Source organism: Xiphophorus maculatus, chromosome 3 (genome assembly GCF_002775205.1).
Source record: "Xiphophorus maculatus strain JP 163 A chromosome 3, X_maculatus-5.0-male, whole genome shotgun sequence".
Classification (NCBI taxonomy): Eukaryota; Metazoa; Chordata; class Actinopteri; order Cyprinodontiformes; family Poeciliidae; genus Xiphophorus; species Xiphophorus maculatus.
Genome location: NC_036445.1, coordinates 22,907,196 through 22,929,600, shown reverse-complemented (window position 1 = coordinate 22,929,600; position 22,405 = coordinate 22,907,196). Strand labels below are relative to the sequence as shown.

Here is a 22,405-nt window from a genome sequence, read left to right as displayed (position 1 = left end):
TAAGAGAACTTGTAAATTCCACACAGAATAACTTTAATTGATTTTCAGACTTCATTATATTTCATGCTGTTGCCCATCATTCCACCATGTAGCCCTTTTGCACTCTTGTGTATTGGCCTGAATTGCTCTATCTGAATGCAGAACACTGATGTAAGGCACATGAGTTTTAAAAAAGAAAATTTCAAAGGCTATTGATACAGATAATAGTAACACGGGACAAAAAAAATCTGTGGCCTTTGCTGGGCTTCTCATGAACAGGGAGGAAGTTTTCTTGAAGCGACTCCAGGCAGTTTAGGTGCATGCTAACCATTACCTCTTTGTTCGAGAGTGTCTGTTTCTGTTTTACAGAATATTTCATATTTGTTTCTTTTTGGGAATCTGATCTGGCTCACTTATAAAGTGCAGACTCTGGCGTGACTGAGTAGTAACCCTGGAGCTAAACAGGTGGTGCTATTGTCTGCAAAACAATGAATTGTGAAGCAAAAGAGAAACTGTAACGAAGGGCGGGGGCCGCCCTTAAACACAAGAGAGAAGGTGAAGTTGCCCCTCTGTCTAGCATAGTTAATTTTCTCCAACCCTGTCAGTTCTAGGACCTCAATTTGTGTGTTTTAGTTGTTTAGACAGCCACTGCTTTTGTTTTTCAGTGTTGGAAATATGAGTAAAATACTTAGAATTAGCTTCAAGTCATCCACCCATTTTCTATACATGCTTGCAAGGAGATTGCAAGGAGGACCTGCTGACTATCTCAATGGTCAGTGGGTGAAAAGCACGGTACACCCAGGACAGTTCACCAGTCCATAACAGGACATCACAGAGACACACAGGACAGACAACTATTCACACACACTAAAAACCTAAGGACAATGTAGAATAACCATTTAACCATGTCTTGTTTTTGTACTGTGAGGGGAAGCCAGATTACGCAGAAACAACATGCACAATCCACGTAGACTGGAATTCAAACCCAGGACCTTCTTACTGCAAGACAACAACTTTATGGACACGTCTCATCTGATCAAAGAATCATAAATTCATCCATTGGTTGTCCACACCACAAATCTGGCCTTTGGTCAGGAAGGACAAGAAGTAAACTTTGTTGAATGAGTAGAATAATTAGTTATGTTTTATTCAAAGGGTCAGAACAAAGATGTTGAGGATAAGGCCTTGAACCTTGTTTAGTCTTGATGTTGGGTTAAATCACTGATGCATATTCTGAAATGACAGATATGATTGATATCATTCTCTTGTACCAATATCATCAAGAATAAAATGTCAGCAAGAATCATTTTTAGATTCCTCTCTACACTAAGCAGAGATTTCACTTTTATGTTACAGTCTTAGTTTGAAATTTAAAATCATTTAACGTTACAATCCTCTTGTAATGTCTGTGTCTTTTCATCCCTATATTTATATATTGTTGTTTTTGTACTGTGAAATTAAGCCTATAGACATGGATAATTGAAGTACGTACAATTTGACTCCACTGTATTTTTTTTTGTCATTGTTTCGCAACTAAAATCCACAATATTGAGAAAAGCCCTGAATGTGCTTGCTCTGTTCTTCTTCACCAGGGTGCTGTGATCACCCCAGCAACGGCCATAGAGCCCAGCTTGTCTCTTCACCCATCCAGTGTCATGGCTCCTCTCACCCAGCAGATGAACCATCTCTCTCTGGGCCCCACAGGCACCGTGAGTCTCTCTTCCAACATATTTCTCTGAACACACCATCCACACAAGAACCCACGGTGGAGGCAGCATCGTGCCACTGAGGCAGTGAAGTCGGTCAGATTTGATGGGGAGAGGATGAAGCTAATCACAGAGTCGGCTGGTGTGGAAAGTTTACTTTGCAACTTGACAGTTACTCTAAAACAAACGGGCAGACTTACTTTAGAGTCTTGTCACACAGTCAAGCATACTTTCAAATGACACCCTTTCTTTTATTTTTGGAAGCTTTTGCAACCCTGCAGCTAAATAAAACTGAAGGTTTGTATTTTTCACATTTGGCTGCTAGCAATTAAAAGCCAACTACAAAATCCAAAGATAGATTGTAACATGTTTGCACCAGGCTGTACGTATTGGTTCACATGTGTCACCCCACCTTGTGTCTCTGCAGTACATCTCTGCTGCAGCGGCTGCTCCTATGCAAGGAACCTACATTCCCCAGTACACTGCAGTGCCTGCCTCTGCTATTACAGTGGATGTAAGATGTTTGTTAACCCTACTGTGCAGAAAGATTTAGATGGTCTTATGATTGATCATACTATTGTGAAGTCATAGATGGTAATTTTGAAACAGTATTTTTTACAATTTCAGATGTGTGGAATTTTGAATTCATTTAGAGTTGCTAATTTTAATACGGGGAAAAAATACACAGTGCATTCACTTTGTCACAAATTACTTGTTAAAGTTAGAATCAACCTTTACTTTTCATGAAGTGAGCAAGTTATAAATTGAATATGTGGTTAATTTATTTATCCAAAGCTGAAAAATTGGGCAGGAGGGAAATGCTTATGTCACTCTCACTGCAGCAATTTACTTTGACCTCCTTTCTTCCACTCTGTGTCCAATCAGGGTGTGGTGACAGACCCATCTCCACAGACAACTGCCCCCTCCTCACAGGATGCCAGCGGGCAGCAGCCTTTATCAGTGGAGAATTCAGCAGACCATGCCACAGCCTACTCCTACCAGCAGACAAAGTGAGTTTACAAAAAGAAATCTTCACTAATATTTTCTCATCTAAATACAATGACTGGTTCTAAAAGTGCCAAATTGTTTGGACAAATAAGCTCTGAATCTGACTTGTAGTAACAGATAAAAAGATAAACATTTATTAGCTAATTATATCTTTAGATAATTGTCCAATGTTTTTGATATGTGGGCCTAAATCTCTGCTAATCAATAAACTAAGCATGTAATGCTCTAATAAAGGTTACAAAGTAGTTAGGTTCTTGTAGGAAAGCAACTTGCTAATCTATTAAGCACAACTGGACCATCCAATCCTTCTTCTGCTTTAAATTCTCTTTGCTAATGAAAACCAACTCTGCAGATCATTTGTATGCGACAGAAGTGTAGTAGCCCCTTGATAACGCCATGAGTCTTTCTTCTGACCATCAGGTAAACTGTAGCTTTCACTAATTGCGAGTAATTTTAATGGTGATTGACTATCTAATGTATAATTTCTGTGTAGACTCACTTTGGCATAAAAACTTTTTTTTTTAGACAGGTCATTTGTATATTTTGGTCCAACCGCTTCAGAGGTTTTTTTTTTTTTATATGTAGATATTCTTGCACCTAGTACACACTTCACTTTCTTGAGAGTTTCTGAATTGACAGGGGAGAGAAAGTGAACTCTGGGGAATAAAAATGTTTACAACAAATTAGATGCAAATGCTCTAAGATACCTATAAAGCTTAGGCTCAATATTTTAGAAAACAACAAATGTAATGTATTAAATTGAATGTTTTTTACTACTTCCGTTCACTGACAGACAATCGGTGTGGAAACAGATTGTTTCGTGAGCATAATTACAAAGCTAAACTGGATATTTTTTTTTATTTTATTTTGCTCATAACTCTGTCATTCTTTCTATCACGCCTCTTTATGGTGTTTATGTTGTTGTCGCCGCCTCTGTAACTTGATTTTATTTCCGTCTAGCTGCGTTCCTGAAAAAAAGTCTTGGTCATCTAATTTTTCCTGACTTCTCTGTCTCCTTCAGGTAACTGGTGGGAGTCATTGTTGCATTGCCTTTAGAAGGACTGCACGAAGGAGCCGGAGACAGACAGAGAATCATAACAAGACAGAGGACAAAAACACAGCAGTGAGGTGGACATGACAGACAGGAAAATGCTTCCACTGTGCACAGGAACCAAATAAATGAAGAAAAAAATATGCTATATTTCATAGCTGTTTGAACCAAGGCAAAGACAGCTATAAAAAAAACAAATAACAAAGAATGTTTGTTGAACTACAAGACAATGGAATCAATCACAGTCCAAGACTGATTTGGTCATTTTTCACCTTGAGACTGGACTTTCCCCTCTGGAGGGGTAAAAAAAAAAAAAAAAAACTATATAAAAGACTGAAATCAAAACTCAACCAACTGTAAAGAAAAAAAAAGAAAACATTTGAATGTGCAGGTAGAATTTTTGACATTTTTATCAAAAAATAAAGGAAGCAATGTCTAGGAGAAAACAGACTGTCTTCCTCTGATATGAAGCTCTGTTTTTCTTTTTCTTTTATTATTTGAGTAGTTTTTTAGAAAATCAGTGTTTTCTTAAATTCTTATTGCCTTAATTTTCTCAAACTTTTTGGGGGAAAAAATGACTCCATAGTGTCAAATTCTTTTTAAAAATGATTGATAGTGTGTTGTGGGAGTCTCAGAGAGGAAATCTACAAAGCTTATCTGTACAGGTTTTTTAAAAAAAGAAAAGATATTACAATAGTTTGAAGATGACAAGTGGTGAAGTGCAAAAAAAGTCGATGGATTAGATGGACAAAAAAACGTTGCTTGGCTTGTTAAAAGAGTTGATCCGCGGCTTCCTGGGCAATGTGGTTTGGTGTAACGGTGGGATCAAATCTCAGTTTCTCCGCCACATTGTCTCATTTTCAGGTTTTGTTGTTATTTTCATTGCAGTCCATATGTTCTTGTTTGTGCGCTTTGTTTGTCTCACAACATAAAGAAATGAAAAACTTCATCAACAACCAAATTGAAGAAGAAAAAAATTAGGGTTTATAAATGTGTGATGAGCAATAGTTTGAGTAAAGCTGTCGACAGTTTCTTGAGTCTTTCTTAACGGTTGAACAAACACTGCCGATGGCATATTTTATACCAAAGACGAAGAAATTATGTAGAGAAGAGATCTTCCTTGTTGTTTGTTCAACTCTTTCACCTTTTAAAAGTGAAACACATTCTTGCTTATTATGGTTTTAGTGGATGAGAGTCCCCAACGTGTGAGATTAAAATAAAATATGCAGTAGGTCTTTAACTCGATTGCCTCAACGAGAAGAGCAGCTTAGTTTGGCGCGATGTTGAGTTCAGTGATAATTAGAGAGAAGCATCCTTCTCAACAGAGCAGGTGGCTTATAATAAGATGGCTGAGATGCTAAAATTAAATCCTTGTTTGCCAAAACACTACAGATTTCATTAACGCAATTCGGAATGCAAACTCTAATTTGCACAGATAACTTGGTTTGTTTAAAATGTGGCACTGTGGAGCAGTTATAGGCCGCCAGCATCTTACCTCCAGAAGACAGCGACCAAAAGTAAAACTGAATCTCTTAATGCTATCTGCTTCCTCCAGAGAGCAGAAAACAAACATTTCTTATCATTTCACTGAATGAGAAGTTATACATTTTTATTTATTACGTTTTTTTTTGTTTTTTTTTTATCTGGTTTCTGATATCAAATGATCATTGAAAGATTTATCTAAAGGGATATGTTGCAGTCATATGTACATGTGGGAATAAGATTTTAATATATTGATAAAATATGATATACATATAAATCTATGTTAGTAAGATTTCAGTTACTAACTGAAGTCGTGATGCATTTTCAGGCAAGACAGGTATGGTTTTTAAGAAAAAAAAAGTCTATTACTTTTAGGAATATTACAATAAAATAAAATTTTATGGGAGATTATACATTTTAAAACATTCTTTAAGAAGGGCATTAACTTGGATTAGTTGTATGATGCAAAACATTTGAGTACATTTTTTATAGCTGCATACATGCAGAAATAATTTACTTACACTCTCAAAGGAGAGCAATTATTTTAGCTCTAACCTTTATTTCTTAATTATAATTCATCTGCAAACTGAGATTACTCTCGTCACTGTCTTCTGCAGTTGAGATACTGAATACACATACGTGCCATTCACAACCCACTTTAAACAAACAGAACTTGTTCTGTAAAACAACAAAAAAAATGTTTTGTCTGTCTTGCCAAACACATGTAATTTGTAAACACCAATGACCTCTGTCAGACAAAAGGGCACTTCTGCAGAACAAAACAATTTCAGCTTATGAACACTCTTCTACAAGGGCAATATTTTTTGTGCAACCTTTTTTTTTATTTTTTTATTTTTACTGTCTTTTGACAATTACTTATATTTGAGCTGCTAAACACTTTTCAGTATTGGGGGAAAGAGGGTGTCCTGTGTTTTGTATGTGTGTGGGGGAAAAATGCACCATTGAAATACAGCAACTGATTATTTTAAGGCAGAATGAAGACTGAAGAAGAAGAAAAATGAACAAAACATTTGTTCTGAGTACGAGTGCATCAGATGAGTGGACAGAAAGCAGGAAAAGAAGTGTACATGTTGTGGTTCACACTGGTTCTGAGTCCACATCCATGTAGACCGACATCACTCTGGATGGAGGTTAAAAGACAAAATGGATGGAGAAAAAGGTGATTTCTTTTTTTTTTTACCAAAACTAAGCAGATACAAACTTCTCATGGAAAATAAAGTATCAGAAGCTAAAGAGGAGGCCGAGGAAACAAAGGTAATATTTATGAGGTGTTTCTTTTTTGTACAGGCGTGTAAAAGAAGATGCAAAACTTTGAGGATGCTATTTTTTTATTTGCTTGGTCACATGCCTCCCATGTCTTTCAAAGTTGTGATTTTGAGTGTCTGTAGAACCAGTGGGTGTTGCTGTAGTTTCACACGTGTGTTTTTTGTTTGTTTTTGTTTTCTTTTTTGACAAAACTTTCAATAAATTTTTTTTTTATATAAAAACAGCCAGTGCCCACATTTCTTAATGGCTTGTGCAGCATATTACCACTAGGGCGCAGCATTGTTTTCTGCATGTGGATAAAAGGCAGGTTTATAGCATGTGCACGCGTACTGCTTCAAGCAGTCGAAAATTTAATACTTCCAGAGTTATTTGAACAAGAGATTGAGTAGTTTTAACACTTGGAAGAGTTAAAGATGATCAATCTCTTGCTGAATAACTTGAAACTAACTAATACCAATTCTGAAAAGGACCAAATAGACTCGTACAGTGTTGCTTCAACTCCGACAAATTTGTTATGTGCTCAAATTAAAGCCATGCAGCTGTTTATTATGTCCTGTTTTTATAGGAATCATCCTATTTTCGGTAATTTCAGTGTTTTCAAGATTATTGGTCATTAGTATAGCAAAAATATTTTGTGTATTGGTGGGCTGCCTCTGCTTTTTTCTGGGGCAATTTTTTTTTTTTTACAATTTATTGTAAATAAATAAATTGATTTACAATTTACAATAAACCAAAAGGTTTGTTGTAAGGTTGCATAAATGCTGTAGTTTGGCAGTGCTACTTTCTGTGAAGTGATTAAAAGTAAATAGAGTATATATCTGTGACTGCAGGTAATGTGAAATAAGGCAACAACTTCTGCATAATCTTATGGTATGGGTGAATAATTTTGAAGGTTGTGAAATAACCAGACAAAATGCAGTCAAAGAACATGTTTAGTATACAGTTAGTTATCAAAGCATTAAAACAGAAGGGAAAGTACAATAAAATGAAAAACATGCATCAGTTTTTCAAGTACAGTCAAAATTGTCCTAAAATATTATCCAGTAGAGTGTGCTGTATTCAACCAAACTTCACTGTAACTGCAATTGCATTCACGAAAAAATCCCATGATTTACTGTTTCAAATAAATGTTCAAAAATGTATTTCTCATTTAATAAAACATATGCATATAGCTGAAAACATTGACATCTGAACACATATAACTGAAAATTAACACTTTCTATGTTCCCTTACAGTGAGATAAAGTTATTGGAAAAACAATACAAAATTGGAATAAATTGGTTAGTTTCCTGAAATTTGCCTCTTATATATAAAAAACCGATAGAAAAAAAAAACAAATAAGCGGGGCATTTTACATGAATTTATTGTTCCTGTTTCTACTTTTAGAGTTATAAATGTCCAGCTCAAACTATAACTCTGGAATGAAAAGTGAAACACCCTCAAGAACAGACATTAAGAACTACTGTTATTTTTAATCAGGTACATTGCGTAACCATTACTTGAATGAATTTGGAATATAATACATGACAACATTTAAGTGTTTTTCAGGAATATAATGGATGAAAGTTGACTTTTGTGTTACAATTGATTATTTATTACAATAAGCATTAAAGATGTGTCATCATCAAGCCAGGTAGGAGCACTGCTGTTCCCTGATAGTGCAGCTCAGAGGCAGCTCACCCCTTCATCCCTTTTTTCTTCATTTTTATTCAAATAAAAAAGGATGGACTGTTTATGTCTGCTTACTTAGATGTGTGATGAATCTCTGACCTAAAACTAGAACTGATGAGGTAATGCACGATGAGGTGCATTACCTCATCGTGAGGAAAGGTGACAAATATTGATTGGTTTCCTTGATGTTCCCATCAGTACAACATTTTGGATATTTCCAACAACAACAACAAAAAAAACAAAATTTTTCTGTGGATGCTTGACCAAAAAAATCAACCTGTGCAAGCAAAATATGTGTTGTCCTCCTGCAATCTCCTTTTCCATAAGGATGTATAGAAAAGGACACTTTGACATGTTCATTTAATTCTTGTTCATTTATATTAGTTTTGTGAAAAAAATCTGCTGGGAAAGGATTTTTAAATCTCTGCGCTTCTGTGAGGTAAAATAACCAAAGAAACAAAAGCGATCCAGTGAGATTCACAATCTTGCTCATTTCCATTCGGGGTGATTTATCTTTTACAAGCACTGGTTGTATTGGAAATAAAAAAAAAAAACAGTTTAACCATAAACTTAAGTGCAAAGACATTTTCTATGTAAATCCTGCCTCAGAGGTATGAGCTGAAAAACACACATCACTTTGTTTAGAAACATTCAACAGACATGCCTGATCACATGCTACTGCAGCACATTCCAGCAAAGGACAAAATAATTCCCTATGCTCTCCTTAATTTCCTTTCATCACCTATCAATAGCAAGTACGAATGAGGATGATAAATCCTAAGACTGCTGTTACAATGATTAGAGCTGAAAATAGAAAGATGAGACCAGCGAAGACCGGGTTTGTCATTGGGGTGATTTCTTTCACTTCAGACGGGATCATGTTGGACATGCTCAGCATGTAGCCCAAACTCCAGCCTATGTTTGTTTCCTTTATCTGAAGAGGGGAGGAGAGAAGTTACACACATGCATGTTTAGTCATGCTTTCTTTACTCCAGCACAAGTTTGAGCTCTAAAGATGGCAGAATCTTACACAACAGGAAGTGGCTTGATAAAGTTCTGACTAGGAATACAAATGCAAGGCACATTTTTGTTCTTGAATTCGTAAAAAAAGCTAGAAAACCCCTTGCATAATTTTAGTTTCTGTTTTAGACTTATGCTGCATTTTCTTTGAGCCTCACTCTCGCACTGTACATACATGACATTTGAAGTTTCGGATACTGAATATTTTTGTGCTGAAGCAACATGAGCAGCTTTAGGACACAAGATGAGTCATAACATGCAAAGAACACCCCACTAAAACATCCATGTGTCTGGTTTTTGGCTCTTTCTATAACAGCCTATTGACTGTCATAATATCCCAGGGGCCCCAATCAGAACATTAATTCTTTGTTCAAATCTGGGAGTGCCTCAAGTATTTGAGGAACAAAAATGCCTTGTGCCTAAAGGCCAACATCTGAATAAGTGACAAATGGCAGACTGGAGTTTAGATATTTCACAGAACCACTGTCTTTTATTTTGTGTTATGAGTGACAAGCCCAGTGTAATACTTGGGAAATCCCACTTTTGTAAGGGTCTTTGTCGAAACATGCTCTTCATATGTTCCACTATTTCAGAACAAAATAATTAGTGTCAGTGATATGTTATATGCCTCAGTGGGTGGCCCCAAGCAATGTTTTACACAGCTAAAGATGGCTTGAGTCCCAACATGGATGCATTCTGAAGCTCTAATTTCACAGCAGTTCATTGATTTTTATAAATGCAGAAAATAAGCTGATAGAAGCAAAACTTTCAGTCAAGACAGGCTTCTACATCGTTTTGGATGTTGTTCTACTTACCTTTTGTTCAAAGTGAATATTTTTCCAAGTCTCATTGTCAAACTTATAGCCATCTGCCAGAAGAGTGAGGACATAGTGACTGGCAAAGCAGTAGGTCTTGAGGTATGTGTCAGAGATCCAGTGCTTTTGTACTTTTAGCTTAAAAGACAAGAAAAGGATCAGAGTTAAGATAGTAGTTTGACAACAGCAAGAGTGCAAACTAAAATAAAACCAGCTGCATCCCTCAAGTCAGAATAAAGAGGCAAAATCTAATTTATGCAGAGCTGGATTTTTCAGTAGATTGCCAACTGTTGGTTGGAGAACAATAAGTGCATTTCAATCCACACAAGACAGTTTTGCAATGCAGCAGTAGCACACATACTAAGCAAAACTTTTATCATTCAAAGAATGGTATATACTATTGGCATGTGAAAATATTGATACAATGTCTCAGTGTCTATCAGTCAGAAAGGTAAAGGCTGAGGAAAAATGGTTCTTTTGAATGAGCAGCTATCAACTACAAAGAGGTTAAAGGAAGTAGTTTTCACAAAGGTCTGAGCCTCACATTAAATGTGTTGGCAGAGTTACAAAGGGTGTGAGCAAGACAGCTACAAAATGCTACACCAGTTATTTTGGGAGGAATAGTACAGAAAGACAACAAACTATTAAAGGTGCTTGTGAACAAATGCCCAAAATACAGGTCAAGGTTTGTCCTGTCTCCCACGGGAAGAATCAAAACCAAAATCAAAATCTAAATGAAATGTAGATCAGTTTCTGAATTTCAAGAAGTGTACAAAAACATTAAAAAAATTAATTAATTTAAAAAATGTGTAATTTATCTGGAAAGCAATTAAAAAAATATAAAAGTGGAGCAGGAAGTGGGGACCCTGAACCCTGAGTAGCTCCACTAACCAAGACTGTCTTTTTTTCTTCAGTCCCTTAATTTAAAAATATGTTGTCTTCTTTTTGTTTGCTCAGTTATAAAGAGAACAACCTGGGAGCCCACTGCAGTCACTAATTGTGAATGCTAACTACTTTTAATGTACTGAAGAAATTGGACTGTGTTTAAACAAAATTGGATTGTTCTGCGATTAACCAAATTTGATTCTAAATAACAAGGTAGGAATTGAAATAAATTGTGTTGCCTTGAAACTATATGTGTCATATTCTAGTGCTGTATGGATAAATGGATTTGTTATGTCATGTTATTAATAACTATTATTTTCCACACATTCATGAACACACTACTTTCCTTTTTTGTTTCCTTTATCTTCCTTTTTATTGTTCTTCTTTGCACTTTCTATTGTAGCTGCACATCAGTTTGGATAACCCACCTTGGCCCAGTCAGTGTTGCAGAAGTTCCCAACAGCAATGTTGAACTGACCGAGGTCGGATTTCCCACCCTGCTCCAGCGCTCGAGCAATGAAGTAGAATCCAGCATATGCCTAAAGGAACCATAAGAAACAAACATCCATTTGTTCTGGGTCAACAACTGCTTACTTGTATCCACAGCTGTATCTACAAGTGTTACCATAAAATCTCCAGTCACTGGTGGCTGCTCCACCCCATTGAAGGAGCACTGCTTTGAGGGACAGTTTTGAAAGTTAAATATGGACTTCACTATTTGCCCGCATTTTTCCGAGTCGGACCCCCCAACCATGTAGAACTCTTGACCAGAGTTGTAGTTTTTGGGTTTCGGTATGCACTCTGTGTCATAAATGGATGAAGCTTTTGTGGTAATGTTGAAACCTCTGGGGTAGCAGGGATTTATTATGTAGGCTGGGTCAGATGATTCCTGAAAACATCCAAAGTAAAGACATGTCATCATAAAGTGAAAAGTACAGTGAGACAAAAGAATGAGAGTGAAGGCACTTGATTGGAAGACTAACAGAAACTTTTGTATTTTAAACCCTTAAAGCCATCACTTCATACAGGTAACATAGACTGTAGTGTGTTCACATTAGTTCCACTGTACACCAACGCAAGATACCTCTTCCTATCACATGGTCATTGATTTTGAAAATTGGGCTGTAAGTTACGAGAAATTCTGATTTTCACACAGGCTGCTAGGATGACCTTCCTGGTCCAATCAATATTCTTAATGATATAATGCATTCTTGACTGGTTTTCCTTTGACTGTTAGGAACAGCAGCGTTCACTAATCCATTTTTAACAGGGCATTAATGGATGTTAGCTTTCACATGAATGGGAGTTCTTTTCTTGATGAATCTTGGCTAGCTCTTCAGTTATGGTTATATTAATCTGCACACATTCATGATGTTTTTGGGCCAGTTTGGTCTTTGCCGTCTGACAGCCTGCTTCATATTCCAGTAAGGTGCCACTGTTTCCAGTCACATTTACATACAATGATCTTTTCAATTTTACTTAGCTTTTATTGCCTGTTTTATATTGTTTTAGCAATATTTAGTGCTTTACATAAGTATCCTTCATCCTCTTTTTACGTCTTGCCACATTACAAGCACTAACTTCCAGTGGGACTTTAGGCAACACCCATGAATAACCTACAGTACAACCAGTTGCCTTCAGAAGTCACATAACATGCAAACAGTATGAAATATTGAATCATGCAGCTGATCTTTGAAGAGCTCAGAGATTTGTTGCAGAATATAAATAAGGAAATGTTCTAAAAATATATATTTAAAGTCGTAAGCATCTTTCAGAAAACCAGAGGTCGAATGGAATGGTTTTAATAAATTATATATTCATATTTTGGAATGGCCAAGTCAAACTCCAGAACTGAATTCAATTGAGATTCTGTACAAGACCTGGAAATTTATTTTCACAGATGCCCTACAACAATTCAAATGATATTGAGCTTTTTAGTATTTCTTTTAATCAGTATCTTGATGTACTAAAAAGGTAGATACAAAACTCAAAAGGAATAATTTTGTTTTTAAAGGTCGGATTTGATTCATAAAGACAGAATATGACGGCACACCTCCTTTTCCAGATTTTTAGTTGTAAAAAGTTTTACTTGTAAAAATTTGTAAAACGAAAACAATACATACATGTTTTTTCCCTTTAGTTCACAACTATGCACTACTTTTGCTTAGCCTATCGTTTCCATTATAATCCATTGCAGTTTGTGGTTGCAATATCACAAAATGTTAAAAAAAAAGTTGCATACCCTGATTACTTTGTCCAGAACCCTCTTGTCAGCCTCATTTTTGCCGTAGCAAAGGAAACTGTGTGTGTAGACAGTATAGGGGTAACCATACAGCTTGACATGCATGTAGTCAGGCCCCTCTCCACGTTCCTGAACTTGGAAGGCGATCTGTGTTGATGCTCCACCGAGATCCATAGACCCGACTGTCTCTGCTCCATTTGGACGAATGTAAGTGTTCCACATGTTTTTCTACAAATGTAATTGGAATAATTTAGGGAAAAGCAACCACACCTTACCCTGGTCCTGTTCACAGAGCAGTTGTGTTTCTGTGATTTAAACCGTTAAATGGACAAGTACACTCTCAAGTCTCACCTGTAGGAAATTTTCCTTCAAGTAATTCACTGTGATCCACCCATACAGTCCCTCTTCCTGTCCAGTGATGATGGAAGCATTGTGGAACTGGAAGTTTTGTTTACTCAGGAAGTCTCTGAGTTTTCCCATAATTTTACTGGCTCTTTCTTGATCTTTCATTCTCAAAAACAAGACAAAAGCAATAATCAATCACACAGCAAATTGATATAGAAAGTGCAATTCTGATCAGTTTGAAGCTATGTCCTTACAATACAGCCTGTACATTCTCTGAGTATATTCTGTGCTTTCCTAAAACCTACCAGTTATTTTATGTATTTGTCTTCTAATCAGAAATTGAAACCCTCTGCTTCTCAGATTTTTGGAGGTAAATGGGGACAGCAGTATCTCTCCTAACTCCATTCCTTATTTTTTCTTCAAGACTGATAAACAAAGACTTAGCATTTAATTACTAAATATAGCACAGTTTAAAAACAATGGCGTGGTTTAGGATATTATCTCTTTCTTACTCTAGCAGGCGCATCCCAGCTGTAGCTCCCAGAAAGAGGGGTGTGGTTTTGTGCTTTTCTTCAGGAATGTGATTCTTGATTTCATCCATGCAGTATTGAAATCCTTCAAATGTTTTTTTATCATCCTTGGAACTAACCTCGAGTTCTGAGATAGGAAGCCCTGGAGGCACAAATCTGTGTTTGGATTATTCCTTGAAAAACAAACATTAGAGATTGTAGGTACACCCTTCAATAAAACTTTCTGACAGGTTATGAATATGAATATGAATATGGGAGGAGAGTGAGGGGGGGAAGTGAGGGATGGGTGTGACGGGGAGGGGTGGGTGCTTTATATGTTAATGAATTTGACACCTCTGCCCTCGCTGTGGGTGGTAGCTTATGATTTCATGGGAAAGAGTGGATGTTATTGGTTTATTACTACTTCATCTCCCCCCTGGGGGTGTGGTTTGGAGTTTTACTGTAATAAATAGGGATACAGAATGCAGCACTCTACTTGTAGTGTTTTTCTGCAGAATAGCCAAGCCATGACCCACTCTGCTTCCTCCTGTCTCCTGCCTGAAAGACACCGATCATCTTCTGCTCTTTGGTAGGCTAATTAGACTTGTCTCCTCAGCATCAATTGTTTGTACTCAACCTGAGAGAGAGACCCTACGACTTGCTAGCTCACCTATCTCCTGCTCATTGAGTGGTCTAGACTCCTCGTCTCCGCAGGTGTCAAATTCATTAACATATAAAGCACCCACCCTTCCCCTTCACACCCATCCCCCACTTCAATTCATACCCATCCCCCACTGCCCCCATTTTCATATTCATATTCATAACCTGTCAGAAAGTTTGATTGAAGGGTGTACCTATAATCTTTAACATTGCATTTGAAACTGTTGAACAGAGGTTTATGTGAAACATTAAACATTTTAAAAACAAAAAAAAAATGCTAAGGATACTCCAGATTTTATTTTATTTGGCTCATTTGGGTTACACTAGTAGAATATTTAGACTTTGCCGAGCTGCTGTTTGAAAAAGTTGAAACAGTGTGTACCAACATTACACCTACCATTAACTTTACAGTTCTTTCTTTCAGTCACTACCCCGGTCTCGTTCTCCTTCTCCCCAGGCCATTCGTACAGGTACACATTGGAGCGAGAGGAACCGGAGTCTATCACAATGCCAAACTGTGAAAAAGCATGCAGGAAAACATCAGCCCTTCATGTGAAAGTTTTGTAAACTGTATATGTAAAGACTACATCTTTAACAGTGAAGCAAAGGTGTGTCTAAATAAAGTATGGCTGGCCTATTTTTTTGTTGTTGTTTTCTTGCCTCACTTTATAAACCAGTGGAACCAGTAGCTGAGATCTAACTTGATAATGTCTTGAAAGTGTGTGATTGTGCAGGTACAACATATAAATCTGTAGGTATTATTCTTCTCATGCATGTGTGTGTATGTGTCCTTGTATTTGATGCGTTGTAAGGACCTTTTTGTCAACTAATGCAATGATGTGGGGACCAACTGCTGTAGTAGTGCTGTTTTTGCAGTGTAGGGTCAGGCATGTACTGGGAATAGTTAGATTTAGGGTAAGAGTCAGGTTTGTACTACAGAAATGAAGGAAAAATTAATAGAAGTCAACGGAAAGTCCTTGAGAAGATAGAAAGATACACTTGTGTGTGTGTTTGGAGGGAGGGGAGTTGTGTGCGTGTGTGTGTGTGTGTGTGTGTTCACCTCTAATCCATACTCCTTAACCTTTAACTTGTCCTGGATGACAGCAACAACAACAAGGGCAGCAATACTTCCAATCAATAGAAGCATCACTCCTGCTATGCGACACTTGTATCCCATTTTCTTTTTGGAACCCATTTCCTGTTGGCAAAGCGTGCCAGAGCCAAAACAAAAAAAGTAGAAGTGAAGCTGTCACTAAAAGGCTCTCAGCTGTCATTTTACAGTGATGAATATGGAGGTCTTAAGAGTGATGATAAACAATGACTTTAAAGTATTTACTTTCAGCTGGGAAAAAGAATTGTTGGCAGCAATAATAGCAATAATGGATGAGAGCCAAACAAGCAAATGTCAGCAAATGAGAAGGAAAGTATTCTAATAGGAAAAAACAGCTCTGATAAGCCACATGCAGTAGCTGAAGTAATGCCTTCAACAGGAAACCCCTGCTTTTAGGTTGGCGTATTAGCTCTGAGGTTACAGTAAAACAAAGGATACACAGTAATATTTTTTTGTCAGTGAAATGAGGTACATCTTGAACTTCAACCCAGTTTCCCCTATCATTAATTATGCCCTCAGCGCAGAATAATATTCACACTCAAATATATGTAGTCTCGGGGTGTGCCGTGGTGGCGTAGGGGTTAGCGCGACCCATGTTTGGAGGCCTTGAGTCCTCGACGCGGCCGTCGCAGATTAGACTCCGGGACCCGACGATATTTGCCACATGTCTTTCCCCCTTTCCTGTCAGCCTACTTTCACATAAGGGACACTAGAGCCCACAAAAGACCCCCTGGAGGGGTAAATATATATATATATATATATATATATATATATATATATATATATATATATATATATATATATATATATATATATACACATATATGTATGTAGTCTCTCAAGTCTTTTAAAGAATATATGACATACACAGACACACAGACAAACAATAGATAATCTGAAATATTTGAGATTATATTTGATTGCCGCCTTGGACATGAAAGTCCATCTCTTTAGATAATTTGATATGGTCTCTGTTACCCATTCCAACTTTCTGTCTATACAAACCACAAACAATATAAATATACATTCTGAGTAAAGGTGTGCCTGGAACCACTCAGCCTGAGTTGTTTATATTCAATGACAGAAAGGAGTGTTTCTCTCCAGATAAGTTGGGCTGTAATGTGGATCCATCTGGAGAGGAATTTCTGGTACTCCAAAGTTTTAGACATTGCAAAAACATATGCGAGGTGAAAGTGACTTATAATGTGTGACTTCCATACCCTTAAACAGAGGGGGAATGTCCTTTATTATTATCATCAGTAAAGCAATACTGACATGGTCTCCACTGATTGGTCACAAATTGGGTCATTTTGTCATCACTGAAGACTTTATGCCATATCAAGTGTTCATGAATTAACTAAACATTATCCGGAGTCAGAAGTGACTGTAATGGTTTATCCAGAATGTAATCCATTGACAAGTATAAAAAATACATTGTTGTGCACAGATTTGGAGATACGACATTGCACTGAGAATTTAATATGAGTAATTTAGGAATCATTAATAAACTTGGCTCAACAGTCCCTGGCATTAACAAGCTGAACATATCTGCAGGAACATGAGTTCCTTTAAATCAAAGCTATGAACCCACCTGTTTTGAATTGCTTCCAATTCATAGTAATTGGAATATATTAAATGTGTACTTGCTTGAGGATGGCATTTGACAAATGTAATTTTTATTGCTGCTTTGTAATTGTTCACTGCATTATGCTTTCTGGTGTAAATCACTTTCAACTGCATTGTTGCTGAAATGTGCTACACAAATAAACATGACTTAACTTGCCTTGACATATCTCTTCATGACTGTCAAAGAGATTTTTGACTAGAAAGCTATTGCATGTTTTCTGTTATTGTGGTTGCTGGGAAGAAAATTATTGGGAAAGAAGCCAATTTCTTCTCTCTCCATAAAACGGTGCTGTTAATTTGACTCTTCATTTTCTTCTGCTTGTTTTGTCATTTTCATTACTGACTGGTGATTTTTTGCAGAACCCTGTGAATGGGCTTATTGTTGTCTCTGTGGTCACAGAAATCTGGGCTGTTGTAAGTGTAGCCCAAAGCCCTACCAGGGAACATGTGACAAAATTTATGTCTTTAGTCTTCACAGAAAAGTGGAGTTGTAATTATAACTGAGGCTTTAAAAGACGTTCTTTCAGGCAATAAATAAAGGCATAATCTGAATATTTAGGCAAAGCGTAATAAAGAAAAGATTTCCTCAAAGGTAAGAACCTGGTGTCTGCTGTGTGTCTTCATATTGCTGTGGTTCAGGAAGCTAGATACACACTTTTCTTTATGAGTACTGAAAAAAATGCATGCCTCCCCCTTCTCATTAAACAAGACTATAAAGAGTTCCTCCTAACTTTAAACTGAAAAATGATGCCCCAACCATCAAAAGTGAAAAGTGATGCTGACTTCTACTTTGGCTGAGTTCTGCTCCTATAATGCAGGAGCCTGCTGCAGGGAAGGATTGATCTGAAGTATGGATTTGCTAGTTTAGCAATTGCAAGCAGGGGAATAAAGCCATAGCTTACTATTTTATAATAGGACATGTGTTGAGAATTTGCCCAATTTAAAATCTAGTTTATGCAACGCACAACAACCTGGTTACACAAACGTAAAACAAATTAAAACATATGCAGAAGTTTAAAACAAATTACAAAACAGTTTAAAAGCAATGACACTGATTGATTGAATCATGTTGTGTGCCAGAAAAACCTTTCTGTTTGTTTTTGGCTAATCTCATTCTCCTGGTATGCAGTGATGTAATTTTGTATTTCAAAAAGACATTAGTAAAAATAGCTCATATTTATTCATGTTTAAATTCTTGACCTCATTTTTTTTTACTTTTTCTGACTGTTATGCATTTTATTTTTTTTTATAATAGTTCATACTGCACCCACTTCTCCATAAACGGCTTTATAGTGATATAATATAATAAGAAGAAATTTGCTTTAATTTTATCCACCATGAATATTTAAAACCATACTGGATAATATAGTGGTGAGACGACTGGCTGATTTGATTTTTCCGTTTCAGAGCATATTGTGTTGGTCAGACAATTGCAGTGACTCAAGTGCTGATCTAATCAAGATTTTATAAATTGTGTCTAACCACAAACAATCTTGTTAATGTTGCTGTAATCTCACAGTCTAGCAAACCTACCATTTGAATACAATAAAAAATGATATGCTTCAGCATTCATTGAATAAGGCAGAGTGGAAGGAAAAATAGAGCAAAAAGAAAAGGTAATTACACATTCTACTCATTCATCAACCTTGAATTGGATCAAAGGGAAAGATTAAATGACTTCAGAACTCTGGCAACAAATGGGAAGCGCAACATGCTCCCTTTGTCAGGTCATGTTATTTGAAAAGCATGAACAAGGAATTTCCAAATTGCAAGAAGTTAAAAATTCAAATGTTCTGTCTAAAAATAGAGCCAAGATTTAGTTATGATTTTACGCATCTGAGTCCTGCAATTGTCACATTCTGAGTTGAAAGTTGGCCAAAAGTCTAAGAGTTTGTGTCTATTCTTCAATATTAAGTGGATTCACTCCAAAAACTTATACTGTTAATAAGCTGACATGAGCTCATCCTGAACTGGGAGAAAATAAGTGGATTTTCTCTTCTTTTTGTAATATGTTCTACTGTGTGGCAACACCTGTCCCACAGATGCAGCTTATCATGTGTTTCTCCTGATTAGAGAAAAAAAAACAAAGGATGAAAATATATGCAAAATAAAGTGGGAAATGATTGAAAAACAAAAGATTGTAATTGAGTTCTTATTGATCAAATTTAGGAAAATAAGGACAGTAGAAAACATATGTGCTTAAATTAGTTTGAACAGTAAATTACATAAACTTACCATAATCTTTCAGAAACTTAAAGTCTGAAAAAATATGATATTCTTTTTTCAGCTCAAATATTTTTGAATGAAAAATATTTTTTAGAATTACTATACTGAACCTTTATTTGTTAAACTCACTTGTTGCTCATGAAAACATTAACAGTTTCTTACTTGTACTTTAGCAAATAGACAATTCTCCTGGGGAAAATTGTCTTTTCCAAAGGAGAAACCGAACTGATAATGATTCTCTCTGAAGTCTCTCTAAACAGGAGGTATATAGCAGTTTATCTGACTTATTTTCTTTTGCCATGTCTGCTTGTCTCAGTTAGTGTTACACGTTTTCAGCTCATCAAGTAGCTTTCGGCCCTGAAAGGTGAAACTGGACGATATTTGGTTTCTGGAGGCTAAAAAGGCTTTTTATTTTCTACTTTTAAAGACAAATTACACTTTCTTTTATCCCTTTGCGTTTTTTCAAATCTTTTTGACTGCCTGAAACTGTTGTTGTGCAATTACACTTCTGTGCTTTAGTCAGTTCACCTGAATAGTTTTACATTTAATTTATGTATTTATTAATTTATTGCAGCTCATCTGTCTTTTTCTGTTTTTAGGCTCCGTTTTGAGCCTCTGAAGCTGTGAAAAAGTACGAAACAAATAACCATAAAAGTTTTATCAAAATGATGCAGTTAAGACAAGTTAAGAGCCTGAGATGGTGTAAAGAAATAATGATTAGACCAAAAATACTTTGGACCTAAAACTTTTGCTTTATCCTACTTTACAAATACATTTAGCCTATGCTTAACTAGAAAAGAGCAGATGTTCTTTCTCACTACCATCACACCCCTTTTCCACCAACCTGTCCACAAGACAAACATGATATGATGTGCAGCAAAATTTAAATGTGTACTCACCTACTGAAGGAATCTACCCACTGAATAGTTAAAATGCCTACTGTGACATTAAACACGTACGAACATTAAGATTAGGATCTCAAATCTCCAACATTTTTGGTAAACTCCTGTGCTTCTACAAGTTGATTCTACTCAGCATGAGTATTTGACATTAAAAGTCTTAGGTACAGTACAGTAGATCAGAGTGAGCATTACAACAGTATAAAAAAAGATCTGTATTCATAAGTCCAGTTTAGAATATAAATACATATTTCATTCAGAAAAACAAGGTGCGTGATGACATGTCAATGATTGCATGCAACAAAGTGTTTTTATCTTACCGTGCAGAGCTCGCTTTGCAGATGAAGGAAGGGAGTGGGAGTGAGATAACTCACAGGATGGGATAACTGAACACAGCAGGAAATGAGGGAGCAACTGAGAGATGAAAAGAGAGCGAGCTAAGAAGCAAGAGAGTTGTGTGTGGAGGAGAGATTGAAATTGTGACTTCCCACAAGAATATGGGTGGTGAAAGTGAGGATGAACAGAGTAATGGGAGGAGCAGTATGTTCTGCACACATTCCACACTCCACGTAAACCCGTACAATAAACCAGCAAAAGTGAACCGGAGACAGGTACAGGACTGCTACAGCTGCATAACTGTCTGTCTAGTCATCAAATACAAAAGCAGAGTTTGTGAAAATGAATAAAAATTGTAATGGGCTGGGGGAGGAAAACAGAAAGGGTTAAAGGATACAATCAATAGGATAAAGTGCAGTGTAGCTGAGCATCTGCGGTGAGGGTTATCATGAAGTCAGCTCTTACTTAAAAGCTCTGATCTGAGGGGCAATCATGGGAGCAAATGCTTAAAGACTGCCAATTTTAAAAGATGCGTTGAAACCTGCAGACTCCTCCTCAAATGCTGGGTTGGATTTGTGACAGTGGATCCCATGAGTCATTTACGGAAGATCATTGTCATAGCAAGGCGTTTGTTGTGTGAACATATCCTGCTGTATGTCACACCACGCTGGTGTGTTTGCTTGCCTGCCGATCAGACAGTCAACTACTGAAAGCTTGCTTTTATTTGGGTTCACGGTTTCTGTGCATACATGCATAGACATGTTCCAATTTTCCTTTCTATGGAGATGAGAACAGTTTGTATTTTTTTCGAAGAATAACAAAGAATAACAAGCAGAGCAGCTCTTTAAGTGTAGCATACTTATTATTTGCAGAGAGAAATAGTCTTTCATTGATTCACTCTTCATTGCTCTTCTTGGGAATTAAATATAGTACAACAAACCTGAGTTGGTTCTCACACTTTTTGCAATTACATCAGCTGTTTGTTATTAAAATGTCCAAAAATATATAAAAGCAAAAGATTAAGGTTTTGGCTTAAAGTTGGAATACTTTTATTGTAGTTCATTGCATCAAAGATTATTTACCCATCAGATACTTTATGTCACTTTGAGACAATCAACTAAACAGCAAAGATGACTGACCCTGATTAATCACGAAGTTTTGGTTGTAAAGTTTTCTTTATTTTTCTATTCAAATAGAAACATTAAACCCTCAAAAACAACTGAAAACAGATTCCACAACACAAGAATGTTTTTAAAACTTATTTGTACTCATGTGATAAGTCAATGAAAACTGTCTCTTGACAAAAGTTTTCTGATAGCTACTGCTTGGATTTCATTTGCTACATTTTCAGTAAGGACTGCCTTTTCAAAAAACTAGTATTGTGTATGCTTTTAACACAAAACCAAAGACGATATAAAAAAACAAAACAAGATTATAGCCATCTATTGCATTTTTAGTTTCAATTGCATAAGCAATGTATTCACTAAATGGGGTTGTGCAGTATAGTTGTGAACGTCTCAATACCATAAACATTATTACAACAGCTA

General features: G+C 36.4%; 2 protein-coding genes across 4 annotated transcripts in view; one reads left to right on the top strand and one right to left on the bottom strand.

Annotated features, from left to right (window-relative positions):
- Positions 1-6,733, top strand: part of LOC102225915 (RNA-binding motif, single-stranded-interacting protein 3-like) — a 130,938-nt gene extending 124,205 nt beyond the window's left edge. For 2 of the 3 annotated variants that reach the window (XM_023331250.1, XM_023331248.1), the window contains exons 11-14: positions 1,572-1,688; positions 2,113-2,199; positions 2,571-2,695; positions 3,715-6,733. In XM_023331250.1, the coding sequence (XP_023187018.1) occupies positions 1,572-1,688; positions 2,113-2,199; positions 2,571-2,695; positions 3,715-3,718 (333 nt within the window). In that variant the 3' untranslated portion in view covers positions 3,719-6,733. Of the gene's footprint in view, positions 1-1,571; positions 1,689-2,112; positions 2,200-2,570; positions 2,700-3,714 lie in introns of those variants that run through there. The other variant, XM_023331249.1, reaches the window with a different exon arrangement.
- A 694-nt stretch (positions 6,734-7,427) lies between these two features.
- Positions 7,428-21,126, bottom strand: entpd3 (ectonucleoside triphosphate diphosphohydrolase 3). The gene is made up of 10 exons (XM_005811009.2): positions 20,843-21,126; positions 15,721-15,858; positions 15,058-15,175; positions 14,004-14,163; positions 13,498-13,657; positions 13,147-13,374; positions 11,530-11,793; positions 11,333-11,443; positions 10,020-10,157; positions 7,428-9,118 (listed from the first exon to the last, which is right to left on the bottom strand). Exons 2-10 carry the CDS (start codon positions 15,853-15,855, stop codon positions 8,930-8,932), a joined length of 1,503 nt encoding a protein of 500 aa, XP_005811066.1. The 5' UTR covers positions 15,856-15,858; positions 20,843-21,126; the 3' UTR covers positions 7,428-8,929.
- Positions 21,127-22,405: the final 1,279 nt, after the last annotated feature.

Excerpts from the sequence above, each read along its gene's own strand:
- entpd3 (XM_005811009.2), bottom strand. The coding sequence starts at position 15,855 with ATGGGTTCCAAAAAGAAAATGGGATACAAGTGTCGCATAGCAGGAGTG. Across the intron at positions 11,444-11,529 it reads CAGTGACTGGAGATTTTATG|GCATATGCTGGATTCTACTT; the intron begins GTAACACTTGTA and ends TGGTTCCTTTAG. Across the intron at positions 9,119-10,019 it reads ATATTCACTTTGAACAAAAG|ATAAAGGAAACAAACATAGG; the intron begins GTAAGTAGAACA and ends TCCCCTCTTCAG.